Source organism: Capra hircus, chromosome 4 (assembly GCF_001704415.2).
Source record: "Capra hircus breed San Clemente chromosome 4, ASM170441v1, whole genome shotgun sequence".
Taxonomy (NCBI): Eukaryota; Metazoa; Chordata; class Mammalia; order Artiodactyla; family Bovidae; genus Capra; species Capra hircus.
Window position 1 is genome coordinate 27,392,725 of NC_030811.1, and position 23,372 is coordinate 27,416,096.

Genomic DNA, 23,372 nt, shown 5'->3' on the forward strand with positions numbered 1-23,372 from the left:
TTCAGTGAATGTAAACAGTTTTATTTAGAAACAGATAGGTACCTGTTTGCATTATAGAATATAAAACTTGGTTTACACTCTATAAAAAATAATAACCAGTATCCAAATTCAAGACAGCTAGCATTCACAGAACACACAATGTGGGTGTGTAGCTACTGTTCACCAGCCTCAGGCTTGATTTAAACCAAAAAAAAAAAAAAAAAAAATCCAGGAGGGTCATTAGAGATTAGAGTACAAATGCTTATTGATGAGCACCCAGCATCCAGAAGTTGCTATCTTAGCAGATGGAGGTTTGCTTTCTAGGTGCATGACTTTAACGTGAGGCCTGGGTTCTCTGCACCTAGTGACCTGCGAGGCTCTCCTGCCACACAATTTGTGCTGTGCCCTCTCCAAGCCAGGGTTGGTGGCATTATTAATCATTCCTGGTCTTCTTAACAATTCAAATGGGGAATCTGAAGGCAGAGAATTCCCATTTCCTTATACTGGGGTTCAAAGAATGTATCCACTCTCAAGAGCAAAGGCCAGGGTGAAGTTACATATCTGGCTTTTTACCAGGCCAAGTAGCCCACCTGAACATGATTATGGAAGACCTAGGTTCAGATTATAATAATCACCCAGCACCACCTGAATGTATTATCCAGAAAGATATATGAAATAATAAAGGTTATATATATATATATATGTCTTAGTAACCTGAGGGCTAAAAACTTGGAATACATAATTCTTCTCAAAAGAGGTCCATGTGTATGAAAGGGACCAAAAAAGGGCAGTTTCTTGTTATGCAAAATATAGGTGAGTTGGGAACAGAGGTGGTTTCTTCAGCTCTTTCTACAATGTCCCTCTCTTTGATAAGGATTGGCAATGTTGATCCATGATAAACATTTTTTGGCAGCGGGGAGATGGGGACATAGGGAAGGATGAGTCAAAGGCAGGAAGGGTGAGCGACGGTCCTCAAACCAAAGAGCCCTCTCATCTCTGAGCCTTAGCTCAGCCTCCTCAGCTGACAGAGAAACAGGCCTGGTAGATAAGTGGTTAGCATTCTGAGGTATGAGGATCCCTGGTAAATTCAGCAGCATGTGGTTTTCAGAAATCAGCCCACAAGGTAAGAACACTGCAACCAAGCCCCTAACTAATACTGCTATTGAACCACTGTCCAAAAGAGAAAGGGAAGAAAAAAATCCCCACCACAACAGGAGGTTCTAAGCTTTCATTTAAGGTGGTCCAAATCGTCTACTTTCTCTTTATCTTAGGGTTTCTTAAGAGAATCCTCATTCAGTGACCGTTTCTCTCATTAAAGGCACTTTCAATGACACGATTGGAAAGGAGCACATTTTGACAGCAGTGAAATCAAGATTAGTTCCTTGGAACACTTGGGGAAATAGGAACTGAATGGGGCACTGACTGATTGAATAAAGACAGGCTTGAGCACTTCAATAGATGCACACCCAGAAAAAAGCATGTGCCCTAAGAACACTTGGATTTTTTCTTTAGTTTTCCAGCTGTTTCTATTTATATCTCTGTAAAGAGATCACACTCCCTACTTGATTGATATTCAAGACACTGGCCCCAACTTTTCCCACCACAGCTGTGCTTGACAAAATTAGCAAACAGCTAGTCCCACAGGGAAGGGGGGGAAAAAAAGGATGAATGAAATCAAGTCGATTCAAGCTTTCTTATAACACAGGGATCTGTCCTTGCCCACATAATGCTAGGACCTGGACATGAAGCAACTGAATGGAACATGTGGCCCCTCCTACTTATGAAATATACTTTTCAATAGGCAAGTTTAAGTGTTATCTCTCTAAATATAAATTGTGGGGAATATTTCTTCCCTTTTCTCTCTCCTGAACATTTCTTATTGATCTCAGGCTTAAACTTAAGTCAAAATTATAAAAAATTACATGATAAGGGTTGAGAAAGAGTGAAGGGCTAATGTTTGCCTACAAGTGTGAGTTGAGGATGTTGATCCTTCATATCATACTCTCAACCAGAGAACAAATACAAAAATAAACACACATGTTATACATAATACAAAGTGTAAATCTACAAACACAAGTGTACTAATTAGAGTTGTTCCTCAGAAGCACGGTTTCCCTCCTGTCCCTCAGAGAGGAGGAGGAATGGGGACGGGATCATTTCTGTTACAACTTTTCATGTCTTAAAAAGTTTGTAATAACAGTCTCAGTAGCGCAATTTCATGTGAAACCAGAAGCTGTAAAAATAAATTATTTTGAAGAAATGTGGGTTCCTCTGTCTGCAGCTCAGAACTCATCATGTCGTACTAAGGCCTCACCAAAATCTGTGGCCTGGCTGCCCACAAATAAATCATACTTGTCAACAATCTCCTCCTTGGTAAGCTTGCCATCCTAAAAGCAGAAAGAACAGTGAACTGAGGCAAAATAAAAGTTCCCATTTCAAATTCAGAAACACTGCTATCATACAATAGGGGATCTAAGAATTGCCAAGATTTAAGATTCTAATTCCCACTAAATTAAATGTGAACTCAGTACTCATGGCCCATCCCCAACACACACACACACGAAGAAAAGAGCAATTAATTTATTTCCTTATCAAGAAAGCTAAAAGGATGAAAATAATACAGCTGAATAGGTCAACGCCAGCGGTACGGGTTTATTTCTTGGGGAGAAAATGCTCCCTTTTCAGCAAAATGTGGGACATCTCCTAGATATCGGTAAAAGATAGTTAACAAGAGCCAGGAAAAATACTTCAAAGTCAATCAAGTCACTGTCTAACAGGGACAATGAAATCTGTTACTATCAAGCATAGTTTTCAACTCCAAAATGCCCTAGCTACCAATCAGATTCCAGACAGAACCCCTAATGGAGGTCCAGATCTTATCTCAAAAATTAGCTAGGCCAGATTCCCAAGGGATGACTATATGAGTTTCCTTTCCTCATGTCTCAGCACCTGGCTACTGAAGAGACTGAGCAAGAACGCAAAACAGACCGACCCTTAAAAAGGCTCAATGATAAGAAACTACATAAAAACCAAACATTAATCTAAATAAAAGAACATTCAGAATTCTAACCCCCCCCATCTTTAGACTGATTTTCAGTCTGCTCTAGGACGACATTCTCTGAAAAAGGTGACAGGGCTCAGTAGTAACACCACTCTTTCAATGAACCAAATGCCTTCTGAGATAACTGGTCAAGGACTGATGCTGAAGCTCCAATACTTTGACCACCTGATGTGAAGAACTGACTCATTGGAAAAGACCCTGATGCTGGGAAAGACTGAAGGCAGGAGGAGAAGGAGACGACAGAGGATGAGATGGTTGGATGGCATCACTGACTTGATGGACGTTTAGTCTGGGCAAGCTCTGGGAGTTGATGATGGACAGGGAAGCCTGACGTGCTGCAGTCCATGAGGTCGCAGTCAGATACAACTGAGCGACTGAACTGAATTATAATAGAGAAAAGCTGATTTATAAGCTACAAGCAGCATGCTTGATTTAAGAATGAAATAATCAGCTCTGAGTAGGCAAAGTGAGCCTGTAAAAGGTAAAAGAACAAAGGAAATAACAAAAAAAAGGCAAAGAAAATTTCTTGGGGTTCCAAAGATAGCGGATGAGGCACGCTGGGCACAGGCTATATCCAGAGGCTCTTGCTGAGCCTTAAACTCCTCCAATGCTAAGAACATCGGGCAAAGGGATTTCCAAAATGAGGGAGCACAGAGCTAGTGCTGCCCTGTAAGTTTCAGCTGCCAACTTTAGCTCCGTAGCAGACTTAGACTAATTAACACCTTACATGCTCTATGTACGTTAATAGGAATTTTTTAAGCAATCCCCTAGAGACAGACTTGGACCATTGCTAGATTGCTTGGGCCTGGTCAGACCTACCTTGTTTTGGTCTGATTCATAGACCAGGTGCCTGGCTTCTGCCTCAGCATGGTCATAATCTGAGGGGAGGATCCAGTCTTTGGTCTCCTCCTTATCCATCTTTCCATCACGGTTCTTATCTCGAAACTCAACAAACTGTTCTCTCTCTGTCTTGACCCACTCTGGCTCATCAGCATTTCCGTCATGGCTGTACATATCACCTGTATGAACAGACATCCATACATAAGATGGCTATGTCTTCTCTCAAAGCTTGCCCCATGAAAATCTGATCTGACCGTTCTTCCTCACTCATTAGTTTGGAACCTCACAGAAGTTATAAGGGTATTTTAGGTTGGAGAGATGTTATGAAGTAAGGCATTTTCCTGATGATCTTGCAAAAAGAATATTTCAAGCGATTGCTCTTGAGTGGTATGAGCAAAGAGAACTATTTTAAAAAAAGGCAGAAACTGGGATTTTCAGGTGGTCCAGTGGTTAGGAGTCCATCTACCAACGCAGGGGACACGGGTTGGACCCCTGGTCCAGGAAGATCCCATGTGCTACTATGGGGGAACTAAGCCTGAGAGCCAAACTGCTGAAGCCCGCTTGCCTAGAGCCCGTGCTCTGCAGTGGGAGAGGCCACCACATGCACTGCAACTAGAGCGGGCCTGCGTGCAGCAGCGAGGACTCAGCGCAGCCCTAAGCGTTTTTTAAAATGCAGAAACAAAGGCAGATGACTAGCGTCAAGAAGGGTAAAGACCAACTTTCATAAGACACCTATTCCCTGTGTTCCATTTCACTACAAGGCAGCAAATTAACCTGACCACTAGTTTTAGACAGATGTGGTTGTAAATCCTCAGGAAAACCTGAGAGATGTAAAAGTGTCTGTAAATGTGAACAGTCAAACTGTCTACAACCAATGCCTAAGTATACTTTATAATATATCTCTTAAAATGATGGGCATTGTCTTATGCTACTTTCCATCACATGAATTGTGAAACAATTTGGTCAACTACTTGGTAAGAGGCAGCTCCTTTTTTTAAAGCAATGGGAAAATCTTGCAATTATTTTTGAGGATAATAAAAATAACTTTAGGGACTTCCCTGGTGGTCCAGTGGTTCAGATTCCATACTGTGGATGTAGGTTCAATCCCTGATTGGGGAACTAAGATTCTACACGCCAGCGGTGGCATGGCGAAAAAAAAAAGAAAAAAGCTGTACCTGAGAGAAACTGCCTTGAAGGTATAGCATCTAAAATAAACTGGGAATTCCCTGGCAGTCCAGTGGTTAGGACTCCACATTTTCACTGCCAAGGGTGGGGTCTGATCCCTGGTTGGGGAACTAAGATCCCATAAACTGCATGGCATGGCCAAAAAAAGGACAAAAGGAAACAAATCAGAAAACCTCTACAGAAAATACAAACAGAATACACTGAAAAGGAATGACGAAGAGGAACCAACAACTCCTGGTTGCTTACTCACCCAAGTGTCTCTCTTGTTCTGCTCCCTAGTTTCCCAATACCAGTCTAGGTTCCCTACAACTCCTCAGTGTCAATTCCATAGGGCATCTGGGATGCGCTATTTTAGTGCAGTCCACTACAGCAGCCACCGGCCACATCAGGCTATGAGGAAAGGAAATGTGGCTAGTCTAAACTGAGATGTGCTACAGTGTAAAATACACTTTTGAAGACTCGTGTGAAAAGAGAAAAAAAATAATCCTTCATAACGTGGAAATTATAGTATTTTGGAATGTTAGATTAAATAAAATACACATGTGAAGTAAATTCCATCTGTTTCTTTTCATTATTTTTGATGTGGCTAATAGAAAAGTTAAACTTACATTTGGGGCTCACATTCACATTGTGATTGGCCAGCGCTGCTCAATACTTTATCATGACCCACTATTTCCCATGCTGGTCTGAGTTAATGATGTGCTAAGAGTTGACCCACGGGGCAGATTATTTTTATTGGTGGACATATCTTCCAATGTTTCCCAGCTTCTTCTAAGAAAAACAGACTAGAAACAGACTTACCAATATACTCTTCCAGATCAATGAAACCATCAGCATTCTTATCTATATCTTCCATAGTTTCCTAAACAGAAGAGAATAATTAGATCTCGTATCTGGATGAATTAGTTCAGGCAATTATTTAGGACAAGAAACTGCGTCATTAAAATAAACACACACGTATATATGTGTTTATGTATATATATTAAAGTATGGTTAAACCACAGGAAAGAGTGTAAGCAACAAAAGGAGAAAGTTTCCACTGAGAATCCTCTCTCTCACCCACCTGTACCACTATATCCTTCATGTAGTCATACTCCTCAGGGTGCAGAAAAGCTGTGAATTCCTCCTTTGTGGCAATGAGGTCTCCATCCTTGTCTGCCATTTTAAACCTCCGCTCATCTCTAACCATCATCTGTTTATAGTTAAATCCATCATCAGGGTCTGGATCATCTAGGAAACAAAAATTTAGGTCCAATCTTAAAAGACTTCTAGAAACCATGAAAATGTACGGAAATCAATTTCCAAGAACAATAAACCTAGCATGGAAGAATTAACTTGGTTACTCAGGGTAAACTACAGCAGTATAAAGACATTCAGTTTTGGTGATCAAAGACTACAGAGTCAGGTCTGAACTGAATGTAAATTCAACATGGAACCCTGGCTCTTGGCCTATGTGATCCATTACATAAATGCTTCACTGTTATCGATATCAAGGCTACTAGAGGGCTTCAGTGTTCTAGTTATATCCAAGGGGCAGCAGTGGCTCTAAAGTCACAGGGTCTGGGTTTGAATCCTAACTCTACTACTTCTTAGCCATGTGACCTTGGACAAGTAACTTAAGTGTGCTTCAATTTACTCATCTGTAGAATACAGAGAGTAATAGAGTTGGCCTCACAGGATTGTTACGATGTTAAACAAGCAAATAAATAGAAGTTAAGTACCTCGAACACTGCTTGACACAGAGCTGGCTTTTAATACATGTTAACTATTGCTATGTTTATGAAACATTATTTAAACATTTATTAAACATTAGGCTCTCATTAGGAAGCCAGATATCAAAGGCCTTCTTTCCCATTATAGGCCATCTGGATTCAATACCAGAACAGCACCACTCTGAAAGGTCACATTTTAGTTTCTTTGGTTAATTCAGAAATATACCATGAGATACCTGTTCACTACCCCCACTTCCTCCATTTTTATAAAATTCTAGAAAATGCAAACAAATCAAGTTACAGAAAACAGATCAGTGGATGCCATGGGACAGGGCACGAGGAAGGTGAGGACTATAATGGGACCAAGGAAGCTTTTGGGGGTGATGGAAATATTTAATTACAGTGAGGGGCTCACTGATGCATACACATATGGCAAAACTCATCAATTGTGCATTTTAAATATGTGCAGTGCAATAAACTGTATGTCAATTATACTTCAACAAATCTGTTACAGAAGATAAATATTAGATTACAACCAAATTGAATTTGGACCTATCTGTTAGGATGTTGAACTGCACAAGCAGTAGTTATTGTGGCTCAGCTGGTAAAGAATCTGCCTGCAATGAGGGAGACCTGGGTTTGATTCCTTGATTGGGAAGATGCCCGGGAGAAGGTAAAGGCTACCCATGCCAGTATTCTGGCCTGGAGAATTCCATGGACTGTGTAGTCCTTGGGGTTGCAAAGAGTCGGACACAACTGAGTGACTTTCACTTCACTTCATAAGAATCTAGAAAAATGAACTTTAAATTGAAAAAAAGTGAAGGAGTTAAAAAAGGGGGAAAAACAAAACAACTTTTCCATCTGAGTTGCTATATGGACCAAAATAAGATAACATGTGAAGATATTTTGAAAAGTAAAAGTCACCACATTAAAGGTAAGAAATGATTGTTCCCAAAACATATTGATCAAATAAAAAAAGATATAGCACTAGTTTTTATTAACAAACAAACAAACCCACAGGGCCCCTTACTAACACTACACTATTGAGTTTCGATATTGTAGTTCAATCTTTCCATACTTTAAGTATGGTCAAAAACAACAACAATAAACTACTGCTCTATTTTGAGTTGAGCAACTTGAAGCTTCATTCTTTGATGAGGGTCAAAATTCAGTAAGACAGTTTACTGATTAAACTGGGGCTCTGGGGACCCTATGTGTATACTCAAAGCCATAACAGATTAGAGACTGAGAATTTAAGGAAAATACTACCTCACTCAGATACTAAGTCATTTCTTCTAAACAAATAATCAGTACAAACTATGTAACATAAACAAGATAACAGAAGGCAACTTACATATTAAGAGTAGAAAAAAACGAGAGCCCTTTTTTCCTTAGGTAAAACTTGGTGACTAGGATCACATACACATATATAAGGATGAAGAAGAAAGCTACAGAACTGTATTTAATGACTAAACTCGCATGCCTATCATCACTGCTCAGTGCCCTATCTATCCTAAGCACCAGTTTACTGGGCCAGCTGGCTTGCACACAGTGAAGGGTAGGCTCGTGATCTAGTTTTGGTTTTGGTATAGGCGGGACAGATCTTGGCATCTCATATTTTACTTGTGGCAGAGACGGGGTTAACGTCCCTTTTGTGGAAAGCAGATATTAAGACAGACCCTAATTAGAAGCTAAGATGATTTGTACCTTAACTCAACTGAGTCAAGAACACATTTTCACAAAAAACTCCTCAGAACTTTTGGAAGGCGCCTCCTTACCCCAGCATTGTCCACCCCCAGGCCGCCAGAGAAAGATGCCTTATAAAGACATTGTTTCTCTAGCCAGTGCTTCAGCTTATGCAGTTTCAGGTCAGTAGAAATACTCATTACATTGAATCACTGGCCCTGTGAGGTAACAAAGCTCTCAACAGATTTGTATGCACATAATCATAAAAAGAGTTTAAAACTCCTTCTGGACAGTAAGTGCCTAGGTCTGAGCTGAGATTTATTAACACATCATTCTGTTGAGATCACCAATAGCCTAACCAGTGCTTTGTATTTATAATTAATCCCAAACACATCAGGAAGCTCTGGGTCTCAGCCAGAGAGCAAGAAGCATGGTTGTCTCTCTATCTGCACTGACTTTTTGATACACGTGTTCTTAATTGGGAGAAGGATATGTTTGGTTCTTGGCTAAGTGTCAAGCATGAGAGAGGTGGCCGCTCTTGTCTCAGGAATGAGAACAAGCCCCATACAGAAATAAAAATCTGTTCACCAGAAATGCATGCAGTCCTGTAATTAACATGGACAGCTGGTTATCCAATGGGGGAAACAGACCATCATACATTCATTGCCTGTTAGTCAGTGATGGAGAACGCCTGCTTTCACCCAGAAATTTATTTAATTTCCAGAGTAAAAATGCAAGAAGTAACATTTATTCATTCTTGTCTCATCTCAAACTGTGACCACGTACAAAAGAGGAATATCACTAACAAAAACACTCTAAGTCATCAACTTGGTAAGATCGCCACCTAGCATTTAACAGCAGGCAAGTGGAATAAGTAAAAGAAAATTACTAACAGGTGGCCCAAGCATACAAGCTACCAAATCAACAAAAAGCAATCAAAGTCACATTGATTTGCCTCGAAGCATTTGCAAAGCAGGCTAATAAACTCATGTGTCAGAGAAAACAAATGGGAAATACTCATTTCTAAACTTCAGTAAGCAGACATATTGAAATAGTTAAATTTCATCAAGGAAAGCCATTAGACTTGACCTTTATTTTAGCAAGGGAAGACAGTATTTTCCTCCTATTCTCACCAGTTACAAAGAAATCTAATTTGGTTTAAATTTCAGGTCCAACGCTTTAATGTGACCATGTCAAGAGACATCTCAAAGCCTCCTGCTTTGCATTGTTGGTACAATGCAGCCTTTTGAACGAGAATTTACTCCAAAAATGGTCTCTTTGAGGGATGACAGCAAGAAAAAAATGGGGAAATACATCTGAAATGCTAAAAGATGTAAAAGATGTCAGACCTTAGAAAACCAAAATAAAACAAATTTTTAAAAATACATAATATACAAATTCAAAATCAATAAAGTGAAGGAGAATCAGCACAGCATCAAACTATCTAAGATAAGTGTGATTTCTTCCTTTCCTTCACTGCTTGACCCATTTGTTTCTTTGACTCAAGACCATGGTCTCCACCAGGCTGACACCTTGCCCCTTACCCAGGTAAGTGCCATAAGTCACGTTTCTGTACTCATCCCAGGAGATTAAGCCGTCTTGATTCAAATCAAACTCCTGCCATTGGTTTTCAACATTGTCATATATGTATTTCTTCTGGGCGTGCTTAATCCAGGATTTCAGCTCCCCCTCCGTCACAAACCCATCTTTATCCGCGTCTATTTTATCTACAATCATTCTACAAGACAAAACAGTTACGTTTCAAGGTGCCGGCTCCACAAGGCTTTTTCCCCCAGAGAGTAGGGACCTACCTAAAACGTAGCCGTAGGTGGCATTTTTATACTCCTCCCAGGAAACGAGGCCGTCCTCATTGAGGTCATGCCCCTTCCACTGCCGCTCTACGTCCTCGTAAATCCAGCGCTTTTGTGCAAATTTAATCCAGTCTTTGAGCTCATCCACAGTGACAAACCCGTCCTTGTCGCCATCTATTTTACTTACAATCTTTCTGTAGAAAATGCAGAGAAATCCAGCAAGAAGTTAAAAGGACACAAAGCTCTGGACTTAGCCAGATGTGTGCTATGGCCACGGGTGTTGCCCAGGGCTAAAGGATGGAAATAAAAATTGTCTTCAAAACAAAACTGCCAGATGGGCAACTGAAAATTTTTCTCTTGAGTGCCTGTTGCTGGTCTGAAATGAGTCATCCAGATAAGACAAGCACAGTCCATGGATGGTGTACTTGGAACCAAAAGCAAACTATGGACTATCCCTAAGAGGCAGGTCTCAGCCAGTGGTCAGAATTTTGGAGTGAATATCCTTTCCTATCTGGGTTCTTCACTCTTAGTATCAAACAACATGCAAATTTTTATATTTGTTCTTTATTGCTCTTAGGAGAATCTCTATTTCTGGGTAAATAATCACAACCACTGACTTGGTTTTCTAAAAATTCAAAAACTGTAGCCAGATTTTTAAAAAAAAATGCAGTTTTTTAAAAAAACCAAAACGCCTTTGCTAAAAATATAAAGATATCAAAAATAGTTCCAGGATCACTTATACCTGAAGTCAAGATTTTTCTTTTAAACCCCAAAATAGGTACAGAGACATAAGCATGCTTATACATTAAAAAAAGAAAAAAAAGGCTAGCAGTTATTACAGACTATATTGAATTGGATTTTTACATATAACCACAAAAACAGAGAGCTCTGAAGAAGTAATGTGGTAAGAATGTACATCCTTGATTATGAGAATGTTAATAAGCTGAGAGGGTTAGGGTGCAGATGATAAACCAAACTACAAGGCTAAAGAATGAATATACTTTGCTCTTCATAAGCTTCTTTCTTCCAGCAATGTCATACTAATAACAGGCATTTTTAAAAGACTTAAGGACTTCAAAATATGTGCATGATATGAAAACTTCTGTTTAACGATGTAATTGCTTACTTATAGAAGCTAAGACTGCCTATGTAAAGTCACAAGAATTTTTTTTTTTTTTTTACAATTTTACACACCAATTATTTAATGGCCTAAGAGTAGTAATATTCACTGACTACATTCTTTAAGAGAGCCAGGAAAAGATCATGTAAACACCCCTTGGCCCTTTGTAGGGAGGATCAAGTCACAAGAACTTTAAATCAAAACTTCTAATGGAATTGACACAGTAGAAGTCCATTATGCACACTTATTTCATCACACGGAATATTTTAGAAAGAATTCAAGGGTCAAGAATTAATAAATAATTTTCCTACTGTTAAAAAAAAAAAAAACTTCTATTGGAACTGAAATCTTGGCATACCCCTATGCTGTTATTTGCAGGATTGAAAAAGACTGTCATTTGGTAGCTTATGTTGTTTCCCAATCGGTATTCTTATGAATACAACATTGGAAAGTGATTAGAATCAGAGAATATAAGAGACACAAATTCACCTTGATATTGATTGATATGCTTTTAGCCATGATTGTCTATTACTTAAATCCTGTAATTAACAAGCATTTTCCTTCAGAGAATCTTATAGTTTTTACTCTAAAATATTTTTTTAAAAAGGTAAAACAGTAAGTAAGTGTTAGTCACTCAGTTTTGTCTGACTCATTGCAACCCCATGGACTGTAGCTTGCCAGTCTCCTCCATCCATGGGATTCTCCAGTGGACTGTCATTCCCTTCTCCAGGGGATCTTCCCGACCCAAGGATCAAACCTGGGTCTCCTGCATTGCAGGCAGACTATGGTTTGAGCTACCAGAGAAGCCCCCTAAAATAGTAAGAAGTCACCTCAAATACCCTTCTGTATCTACATGGACACAGGACAAAAATTTTTTTGCAACTTGAATCTGTAGAATCTTGACAATACCAATAAATTAGCTTTTCTTACTTTTGGGGGGCTGTGTTGTGCAGCACGAGAGGTCTGAGTTCCCCGACCAGGAACAGAACCCATGCCCCCTGCACTGGAGTGCAGCATCTTAACCACTGGACCGCCAGGGAAGCCCCAACAGGTTAAGTTTTACCTGTTCAAAAACCTCTACATTATCTATAATAGAATCCAGTTTGTGTCTGAAAGGCATTGGCTACCAAGAGTTCCACTGTACTGTTAAGAGAAAAAAGGCAATTCTTATTGCCAAAAGAAAATTTTAAACTATTATTAGTAGCCTAAAGAGAAGCATCACTTAGATAAAAAAGGCATATGACTCTTTTAAGATGGGCTTTTCCTAATGAAGTTGGCTGAATGCTATTCTATTCATCCCAACAGAAATATCCCAAATGGTTCAATTCAGACATTAGCAAACTTTTTCTGAAAAAGTCAGATAAATATTTTTTACATTGTGGGCCACATAGCATCTGTCACATATCTTAAAAACAGTAAAAATAACCACGCAACCATTTAAAAATAAAAAAGCTATCCTTATCTTTCTAGTTAACCAGCCTACAGGCAGTTGTCAAAGTACACTGGAAGTGGGCATGGCCTATTTTTGGCATGAAGCTCTAAACTCTGATCTTTAAAAGCCCATGTTAATTTATAAAGCTAATGGTATTGTATTTCTATGACACTGGAGAACCCTACAAACGCATGATGCCACTAAATAAGCATTTACTCTAGGACAGACACAATGCACTCAAGTGGATATTATGTCATTTCTAAGAGGTGACATATGCCTCTACATTTCAGAAGGCGTAAAGCCAAATCCTTTGGCTTTTTAAGAACCTGGGTCAATAAAAGGATTCCAGGAGGGTTCAAAATATTCCAGAAATTTTCAGCATGCAAAATTTTACATATATTCATATACTTGCACTTCGGCTTTCATTAGACTGCCAAAGGGATTGGGCCTGTGACCCAAAAAAGGATGATGAACCACTCTACTTCTATATCAAAATAAGTGAAAATTTTACTAAGGACCACCACCTCAAATTGGATAAATCATCATGTGAAGGACACATAAATGAAAATTAAGTATATTTAGACTGCTTAGGGGTGGGGTAAGGTTGAAAATACACAAGGAAAAAATGTTCTATTTGATTATTCATAAGAAAAAGAAACTAAAACCTGGATGTTAAAATTGTTTTTAAGTGCTTCCTGTAGCTTTTTAGATATTATTACTAAAGATTTAAAAATAGTAGTGAATTTTTGCAACTAGAGGTATAAATAATGATCTTATTTCCTAATAATTACTGGCCTCCTAGATAGATGGAAAGGGGAAACTGTCGTACCCAGCCTCTGGTGTACAGTCACATACCAATGTTCAAAAATGCCATAGTAAGCTAATTTAAAAGAAAAAAAATTTCACTTGGAATTCTTGCTTTCAACAGTATATCACCTTATTAATGGGCTATTTGTTATCTCCACATGTGGGAGAAGCAAACCGGACTTGGTTCATTCACACATTCCAGGAAAAACATCATTTTAACCATCTTATTCTTATCAAATATGGAATCTGTGCACATGTTGAACTTTTGATATTTACTGAGGACTAAAAGAAATGTTTTTTTGTCTACTGAAGGCTGTTAGCAGAGCAATTCCAATACCTTCACAGGGCCAGAACACCGACTGACACCAAGCCTAGAGGCCCTTTGTTATTTGACAGTAATTCTGCAGAGATGTGTGCAGACCAAAATCTAGGCTGGACATGCATGTTATTAACAGGCAAGACATGAAGACTGAGAACACCCTCATGCACCCCTATTTTCAGCTTGGAATGTTAGCACAGTTAGGAGATTAAAAGTGAGCACAGTCCTTCAAAGTTAAAACACAACCTAATAGAAGACTATCTCTGATGTGCTTGTTTTCTCTATTTTCAATGTTTTGGGAAAGTTTCTCATTCTACACGGCAAAATCTTTTGATTATTTCTGTCAGTGTTTAAGAATACTATATCCTTCAGTTGGCAGATAACTCACCGAAAGAATAAATTTATTTTAAAGTACCACTCAAAGCAAACCCAAAATGTCTTCTAATCACAGCACTATCCGTGGGGAAAATATTTCTGGAAATCCCTATGGGGTATAACTTTTCCAACAACTCTGTTAAATTTAGTTCAGAAAGCTACACAGATGGCCACTATTCATTGAGGAGAAAATGTTCACCAATTAACCTGCATTTCCTTAAAAAGCAAGCCTTTGAAAGAATTAAAAAAGACATTCTCAGACCCTCGGAAATAATCAGCTGGAATTCTACCCCATCAACTATTTAGGTAAAAAGATGCCTTCAGAGACAGCCACAGAACCTGACTATGGCCCAGCTGTTTACTCCAAGAGCCAACGCATACTCTGACATTAAGAGCACAGCTTAATACAACCTTGTGAAAGCCAAGGTTGATTTGGTTTTGCTTTTAATTAAGCAAATACCTGAGAATGAACCAAAGAGGGTGAAGGACATCCTTGGAAATCATAAACTACAGAAATTAGTCAGTCCAGGGGTCTAATTTGCAGTTTATTATCCACTCAAAGACTTGGCATGGTCAACAACAAAGAGGTCACAGACTGTTTTTAAAAGTTAAAAGCAACAGTGTTGAGAAAATTCCCATGTGATGTTCCTTTGGGATCAAGATGATGCGGTTTAAGCTGAGTCCTACAGTATCTGGCACTTTAATGCATAAATGACTTTGTTTTGTAGAATGAGGTAAAAACTGTCATTCAATGGAGAAATGAGGAAAGAGATTAAATTTTAGCGGGAGCAATTCTGTGGTTAGCTTTCAGCAGATGTAGTTCAGTACAGCTTTACCGGGTGACTGAGATAGAAGGGAAAAAAAAGAACGAGTTGATCTATAAAGAAAGGTCATTATTCTACCTAGCCCCCTGAGAGCTGGCACCTTACCCAAGTCTTTCCTTGCTCTCTTCTGGCGTTAGCTGATCAAAGGTTTTTGCTTCTTCAGCACCCAAGAAGGCGTCGTGGTCATAATCAAAACTCTGAGCATCATTGTGAACTTTGTCACTGAGCTGAGGCTCATGGTGTACACGGTCTTTCTTTTCTGTGGGCTTGCTCAAGGCAAAGGCTGTGCACAGGGACAGGCACAGAAGAAACTGTCGCAGGTCCATGATAATCAGATCTTAAAGAAAAAAGAAAAGTAGTTCACTCAGCATGCTTAAGGAGTAAACAGGAGATTAAAAGCTCAGACCCAGTAAAATTATCAATTTGACATTATCCTAAATACAATTATTTAACCCATAAAAAAGTATGCTAGAATATGAGACTTTCTAGTTTTACTCTGAGAAATTTTCACCACTTTCCTTCATCTGATTGTAGGCTGACAAGGAATTATAGGAACAAGGAATTACAAGGAACATCCATCTTATAAGTAGTCTCCCTTTATGCAGACACAGAAAACGAACCTATGGACACGGAGGGGACGTGACTGAGTGCGCATGCATGCACATGCTTCTGAAAGCTTATCAATGTTTTTGCATGCTATTCCATCAAAACACCCAAATTCATACACAAAGATGCTCTAATCGATGATATTTTATGGTTAAAAAATGAAAAATGAACTAAATCAAAGAATTAGTAAATACGTATTAAACCACCACTACCACCACAAAGTAGGTATAGTGACTGTCACATTCCAGCAAAGTCTATGAAAACAACAAAAGCATGTTGCAAAACAATGTCAAGATCTCATTCATAGAAAAAGCAATCAACTAACCTCTCCAGGTTGCTTATATTTGTATAAAATATAACATATATGCACGAAAATGGTGTGGAAGGATAAACATCTATCTATAAATAGCAACAACGCCCTAGGCTGAAAAAGAGATGGCGGTGGGGTGGTGAGGCTGGGATGGAGTAAATTTTAATACTGTGCTCTATTGTGCTATCTTCCTTTTTCTAAAAGAGTACATTACCTTTTTGTGTGTACTTTTTAAACAATATGATAAAAATTATTTTGTTAGGTAGCATACATTTTCAAGCCACTTCTCCTGGAAAAGGAGACATATTTATTCTTAAGGAAAAAACACATAATTATTCCTAAGACACAAATGCTATTTTTCAAGTAAAATAACACTGCCCAAGGAGAAAAACACTCCAGGCTACTTCAATAATTGAACTAATCAATCAGATCAGTGGAACAGTAGAGAGAAAATTAGATTTAGTGGCTCTCTCAAACGTCACAGTGAGTATCTCTTTATTTTAGGACAAAATGAAAGTTTCACTGCAAACTACAAATAATTCTTTAGATAAATAAAATTCTTCAGAGATAAGGAATGAGTTTTATGCTGTTATTCTGTGACATATTCAAATGATAGCTATGATGTTAAAGGCTTACAGAATCAAGTAAAAATCAAGAGTCATAGTAACAGTATCTTCCTTATGCCTATTAACAAAGTGACCTCACATTTAGGAAAATTTTATTAATTACTAATTACATCCCCAAAATAACAGCCTACCAACTCTTGCATAATACCCTGACAGCTTTCGCAAACCGCCATTGTTATGATATAAATTAATGCTTAAACCTGGGAACACTATCAGGGCCTGTGAGGGATACTGTGTAAAGTTTTGATACTGTGTAACATACAGAAATGTAACAGATTGACTCATTAGGATTTAGAGGGAAAACTACATTTAAGATTGAGACTTAACATCTTGATACAGTGATAAAAGAAGATTGTCAGCATAAAAGCCAAGTGATTCAGCTTTATCATTTATCCATCTCTCTATCCTTTCCCTTCACAATTAAACTCAATCCTGCACCTCTACAGGTTCCTTCATTCTGTCAATCAATACTTCTCAGGTCTTCTTAATCCAAAATCAGTCTTTCTCACACCACGTATTACTTCAAGCGTGCTCTTCCCTGTTCCTTCACTCACAAGGTGTCCAGAAACTCGTCTCTGTTTCCAAACCACCTACTGTCTCCCTGCAATCTGGGTTTCTACCGACTACTGAAAGTACCTAAAAACATCACCAAGGACTACGTACCAGACAAAGCAATGGTTTCACCTTCATCTCTCTACAGTGGGCGATGAAAAATCTGTACTTTAGTAGATATTGAAAAATATACTTTTCATGCCTACGTATATCAACTCCTGGCTGTTCGTGCTTGTGCTTAGTAGAGAGTTTGACTCTGCCAGTAATGTTTGACTCTCATGGACTATAGCCCACCAGGCTCCTCTGTCCATGGAATTTTCCAGGCAACAATAATGGAATGGGTTGCCATTTCCTCCTCCAGGGGATCTTCCCAAATCAGGGACTGAACCTGTGTCTCTTCCGTCTCCTGCATTGGCAGGTGGGTTTGTTACCACTAGTGCTACCGAGGAAGCCCCCTTGGCTGTTAGAAACTTTAACAAAAGGGCTCTTGTTTTATGAATACACACACTAAAAAAGACTACCAAATGTATTTAAATCCACACATATAAAAATGTCCATTAGAAACAAAGGGTATCTCCCAAGACAAAGGACATATAATGTGGAAAGATGTGAAGAAAGTATAGAACAACTTATACAAGGCTCCTGAAAAACTACATCAGCACAGTTATTTCTGAAGCATCTTTCTCTTTTCAACCAAACTGAAACCAAGTAATAGAAAGCTAACAGACCCTTTTTTCTCTATCACGATAGCTTGCTTGTATGGCTTTTTACTGCATGATCTAGATGGGCCTGACCAGAGGTTTATCAATTTTGTCTACCCTTTCAAAGAATAGGAAAAAAAAAAAAAAAAGGCTTTTTTTTTTTTTTTTCTATTTTTGAATCTCTACTGCCTCTGATCTTTATTATATCCTTCCTTTTGCTGACTCTACCCATCCTCCCTGGTAGCTCAGATGGTAAAGAAGCATCTGCTTGCAATGCGGGAGACACAGGTTCAATCCCTGGGTCAGGGAAGATCCCCTGGAGAAGGGAATGGCAATCCACTTCAGTATACTTGCCTGGAGAATCCCAAGGACAGACCATGCGGTTGCAAAGAGTCAGACACGACAGAGCGACTAACACTTTCTTTCTTTGCTGACTTTAGCTTTTGTTTTTCTTCTAATTTATCTTAGGTGGTAGGTTAGGTTGTTTCAGATTTTTCTTGTTTTTTCTTTTCTGAGAAAGGACTGTAGACATGATCTAAAGGTAAATCAATGGTTGTGAAAAATTCATCTTCCCACTTCCCTTTTTCAAATGACTCATAAGTTTCTCTCATTCAAATTCTGCCCCTCCCTCACCAAGGGTAACATTTAATTGTTGATACTGTTCAGTTGCTAAGTCATGTCTGACTACATTTAATTTTTTTCTTAAAAGAAAAACAAAACCGGAAAACTAGACCTGCACTGTCCAGGATGAGAGCTACCTGTGGCTACCAAACACTTGAAACATGGCTAGTGTGAATTAAGGATGTGGTATGTTATACTTTATGATAAAAGAATGGTACTTTTGTATGTACTGGATTAAATAAATTATTTAAATTAATTTCACATGCTTTATTAACAAATGTTCAGTCGCTGAGTCATGTCTGACTCTTTGTGACCCTATGGACTGTAGCCCACCAGGCTCCTCTGTCCACGGGATTTTCCAGGCAGCAATACTGGAGTGGGTTACCATTTCCTCCTCCAGAGGAATCTTTCCAACCCAGGGATGGAACCCACGTCTCTTGCATTGGCAGGCAGATTCTTTACCGCTATGCCACCTGGGAAGCCCCTTGTTTTAAATATTCACTTAAAAAAAAAAAAATTCCCCCTCCCTGCCCCCCACAAGCAGGAATCTGACTGGGGACTGAACTCATGCCCCCTGGCAGTGGAAGTGCAGAATCGTAATCACTGGACCACCAGGGAAGTCCCTCACCTGTAAATTTCAGATTACATATGTGGCTTGTATTATATTTCTATTTCATTGTGTCATGTTGGAGACATAAATAAAGGGCTAGAACAGAAAACGTATCAAGTTACTACCATACTTTTCCACTATGTCAGCCATAATGGTTTCCTACAAAGTTATTTTCATGACTTGTTCCAGTAAATTTATAAGGAGAGAGAGGCAATAGCATAAACTTGAATTTCTTTCAGTAACAATGATAGCCTTAAGAATCAATTTTACCCATTCAAAAAAATTTTTGGAAGCTTTAAATTCTTGCCATTTCTCCTTTTCTTCCCAGTCATTTTTAATAAAAATGCACTGGTCATAGAACAGTTAAAATTAAGTTGATTCAGGGAAATTTAGAGGTTTGGATTAAATTCAGCTTCTCAAGAACATTAACAATGAGTGACCCCACAGTTATTCTAGTTAACCAAAGACCCATTGCTCAGTGTTAACAGTGGGAAAAATGGGTGTGGTGGTAAAATTCCACATCTGTGAGTTGGATATGGGGGGGGAGGGGGGAGGCATTCCTCTATAGTGCAGCAAAATCGGAATCTCAATGCTTAAGTGTCTACTTCAATCGGGAATTGAGGGCAAGAGTCTGATAGTAATTTAACAATACTGAAGTTCTTGTTATAAGGTCTAGGAATTAAAGCCACCTGGGGATCTACCTGACATTCTTCACTTCCAGACTTTAGTACCACCAATGGATCATACTAAGGTAATAACTTCACCCTTCATGATTTGATGAGAGTTATAATAATGACAAACCATTTATTCAGCATTTCTCTAGCAATCAATGGAACAAACTGTTCATTAATACATTCTAATTAAATCATTTGTGTGACTGAGGGTATACATTTATAAGCTAGCCATGTATATAAAAGTGCAAAATTTGGCTGTAGGGGAGAAGCTTTGAAATGCCTACTACTTAGGTTTCATTAATTCTATAACCAAAACAACTCAGTGCAAACTTAAAATTTTTCTTGCTGCAGAGTAAACAAATTTCCTTAAAATATAAATTCGAGAAACCCTGGGAGAATGAAGGTTTCCTTTTGGCTGATGAAACTTCAATAAATTATTAACTGCCAAAGGAAAGCTATGTAAAATGTAGGGGCAGAAGTTTTGGTTTCTAGTTGTAATTTTGTTGTGCATATGTAACAGGCACCAAATTCTTGGGAATTTGGTAGTTATTTTAGCTCAACCTTCCTTTAGTGCCAGATGTAAATAAACAATTTAAAATCCTAGATGAAACGACCTATCTACTATGATCACTCCAGCTTCAAGTGGTCTGTATATATTCCTCTAAAGAACTTTATAGAACTTGTTTGTACCACTCCACAATAATGATCATAGGTTATCTCAAGTTGTCTCCTTAGCTCCTCTATAGATGTACTTTAGGAAGGCAGGGATCTCAGCTAAATATAAATTAATACTCATCTATAATCCCTGCAGTCCATGGGGTTGCTAAGAGTCAGACACGACTGAGCGACTTCACTTTCACTTTTCTTCTTTGGAGAAGGAAATGGCAACCCACTCCAGTGGTCTTGCCTGGAGAATCCCAGGGACAGGGGAGCCTGGTGGGCTGCCGTCGATGGGGTCGCACAGGGTCTGACACGGTTGGACACGACTGAAGCGACTTAGCAGCAGCAGCAGCAGCAGCATAATCCCTAACGGACTTCCCTGTGGCTCAGTAGTGAAGAATCTGCCTGCCGATGCAGGAGTTGCTGGTTTGACCCCTGCGTCGGGAAGATTCCTTGCAGAAGGAAAGGGCAACCCACTCTAGAACTCTTGAGTGGAAAATTCCAAGGACAGAGGAGCCTGGTGGGATACAGCCCATAGAGTTGAAAAGAGTCGGACATGACTGACTGAGCATCCATCCTCGTAGTCTCTAACACTGTGTCTTGTGCTTTTTGTATAGTAACACATTTTCTTGCATTAGTTGGACTGTACTTGGCAACAATATAGCTCCTGCCTGCCACCAGTGCTCCCCATCCCCCAGTTCCCCTTACTGGATGTGGTCATCAGCCAGCAACAAAAAAAGTGCTATTTCAGCTGTCTTAACTCTAATACATAAATTACAACATCAACAACAACCATATTTAAGAGTTCATAGAAAGACTGGAACTAGGACCTTATGGCCTAGCACGCATCTCCAGTGGCTATTCCTGACTACCCCTCTGTGCTTCCAACACCCCTGGCACAACCAGAGGAAATGCATGTGCCACACACAGAGGAAAACGTGTGTTAAAATCAAAGAACTGATCTCTCGTACTGATGCAATATACAGAAAATGCCCTGAGTATCTTTTGACAGATCACTGGATAAATGCAGGCAAGTGATTACATTAACAGTGATGATTATAAGTTTACTAGCCATTCAGGCATACTCGATCATTCTTTGTTAGCTCGTGTCTCTCCTAGTGATTCTCAAAACAGTCCTGCTGGATATCCCTGAATCCCTGTAAATCTCAGATTTAGGCCAAGATACACAAACTCATCTTCGCTCCACACAAATACAATTTGCAGGTTATGTGTGGAGCCGCAATAGTACTAGATATACATAAATTCTTCAGCGATGATCATCGTTTGGTCCTTGGTTAACTAAATCTATCAAACGAGGTCAAACGTGCATGTGCCATGTGTCAAGTTCCATTCTATAGCAAAAAAATAAGTTATCAGAAATCCTATGGTTCTCTACCTCTCAGCTACAAAAACAAATCATAAAAAACCTTATTTCCAACTCATGCGTATTTTATGGTTCACGCCAGGAAGTGACTGCAATTCAATTCTCAAGGACATTATTCTGGGACTTTATACACTTAGGACTTCAGATCAAAACTCCTACTAAAGTTTTAGCAGGGGATCCAGGGAGCTTTTTGCCTTGAAGCAAAAGCACCTTTTGGAACTGAAAATCACTCGACTCGATCAGGGCAGCTGTAGGGAATTAAGTTTACTTATGAACCCAGCATGCTAAAAATCAGAACTAGAACCTGGGTCTAGAAGCAACAACACCATGTAATAATACAGTACCTTATTGGAGTTTTTTAAAACTATTTTCCATCGCTGACCGAGGCATGCAGCCAAACATGCTAGAGATATTCGTCTTTTCTTTAAAATTATAGACAACTTTCTTAAAAAAAGCACATAAGGTCTGCATGCTTTCTTCCCCCCTCGTTTCTACACCCTCCAAGTCAGCGAACACGACTTTCTTGGCAGATGCAGATGTCCTCTCGGGATGTGGCCTTGGGGCGGAGCTGGCGGACACAAGCAGGCCCAAGCGTGGGAAGTGGCACTGAGCTGTAACAATAACGCTATCTGACTGCCCTCCGACCTTCAGCAGACAAACAAGCGTGACCCTTTAGGATGAGAGACCTGGTGACTGGCGGGGCCCACAGCCAGAGGACGTGGCAAGCAAGGAACAAAACAGTACCCCCACAAGACGCAGAGCGGGGAGCCGGAGCTCTCAGGGCCCCAGGCCCCTTCCCAGAGAGCGCGGGAAGGCGAGCGGCGGCCTCGAATCCAGGCTGCACGCCGAGGGCCGGGCAGTCACGAGCAGTGTCAGGCCCCAGAACCACAAGAGGGCAGAAACGGGGACCCTGAGCCAAAGAAGCCCTGCCGCGCCGGGAGCGAGGCCCAGAAGACAGAAAGAAAGTGAAAAGGGAGGCGGCGGCGGCGGAGGTACTGTGCATCGTGGTACCTACCTTTCTCCGTCGCAACCACTGCCCAGGCTGCCGCTGCCGCCGCTCTCCCACCGGCTTAGCTCTGGCGCGCAAGCCCCGCCCAGCCGGAAGCGGCTCCGCGCCCCGCCGCTGTCCTCCACGACGGCAGGCTCCAGACCAATCATCAGCCAGCCCGCCGCCTACGCGCAGCTTCCTCGGGCAGCCATTGGCCCCACGGTTGCGTAGTAGGGATTGGCTGGAAAGCGCCACGTCCCCGCGAGCGCGCCGGGTTGCGTGGACAGGATTCCCGCCCAACTTCTGTCCGGGGCCCTGTGGAGTTGGCGGGTTGTAACCCCTTACTCAGGTTGGCGTGTGGGCGCGGCTGCCTGGCCGCTACGTACCGGTTCGCAGAGCGTGACTCGGCCTCCGCAGGGCTTCTTAAATTATCCTAGTTATCTTCATGCCCACAAGAAACCAGGGCCAAATTACTTGAATCATTCTCCA

The 23,372-nt window shown here is 40.1% G+C and overlaps 1 protein-coding gene across 2 annotated transcripts; it reads right to left on the minus strand.

The window, feature by feature from the left end:
- On the minus strand, nucleotides 1-23,025 carry CALU (calumenin). 2 transcript variants are annotated; one of them, XM_005679444.3, is made up of 7 exons: nucleotides 22,911-23,025; nucleotides 15,257-15,488; nucleotides 10,008-10,201; nucleotides 6,129-6,295; nucleotides 5,867-5,927; nucleotides 3,860-4,059; nucleotides 1-2,366 (listed from the first exon to the last, which is right to left on the minus strand). In XM_005679444.3, exons 2-7 carry the CDS (start codon nucleotides 15,475-15,477, stop codon nucleotides 2,262-2,264), a joined length of 948 nt encoding a protein of 315 aa, XP_005679501.1. In that variant the 5' UTR covers nucleotides 15,478-15,488; nucleotides 22,911-23,025; the 3' UTR covers nucleotides 1-2,261. The 2 variants fall into 2 exon arrangements, with proteins under 2 accessions (XP_005679501.1, XP_005679500.1); XM_005679443.3 differs by lacking the exon at nucleotides 10,008-10,201 and adding an exon at nucleotides 10,275-10,468 and having other exon boundaries at nucleotides 22,911-23,024.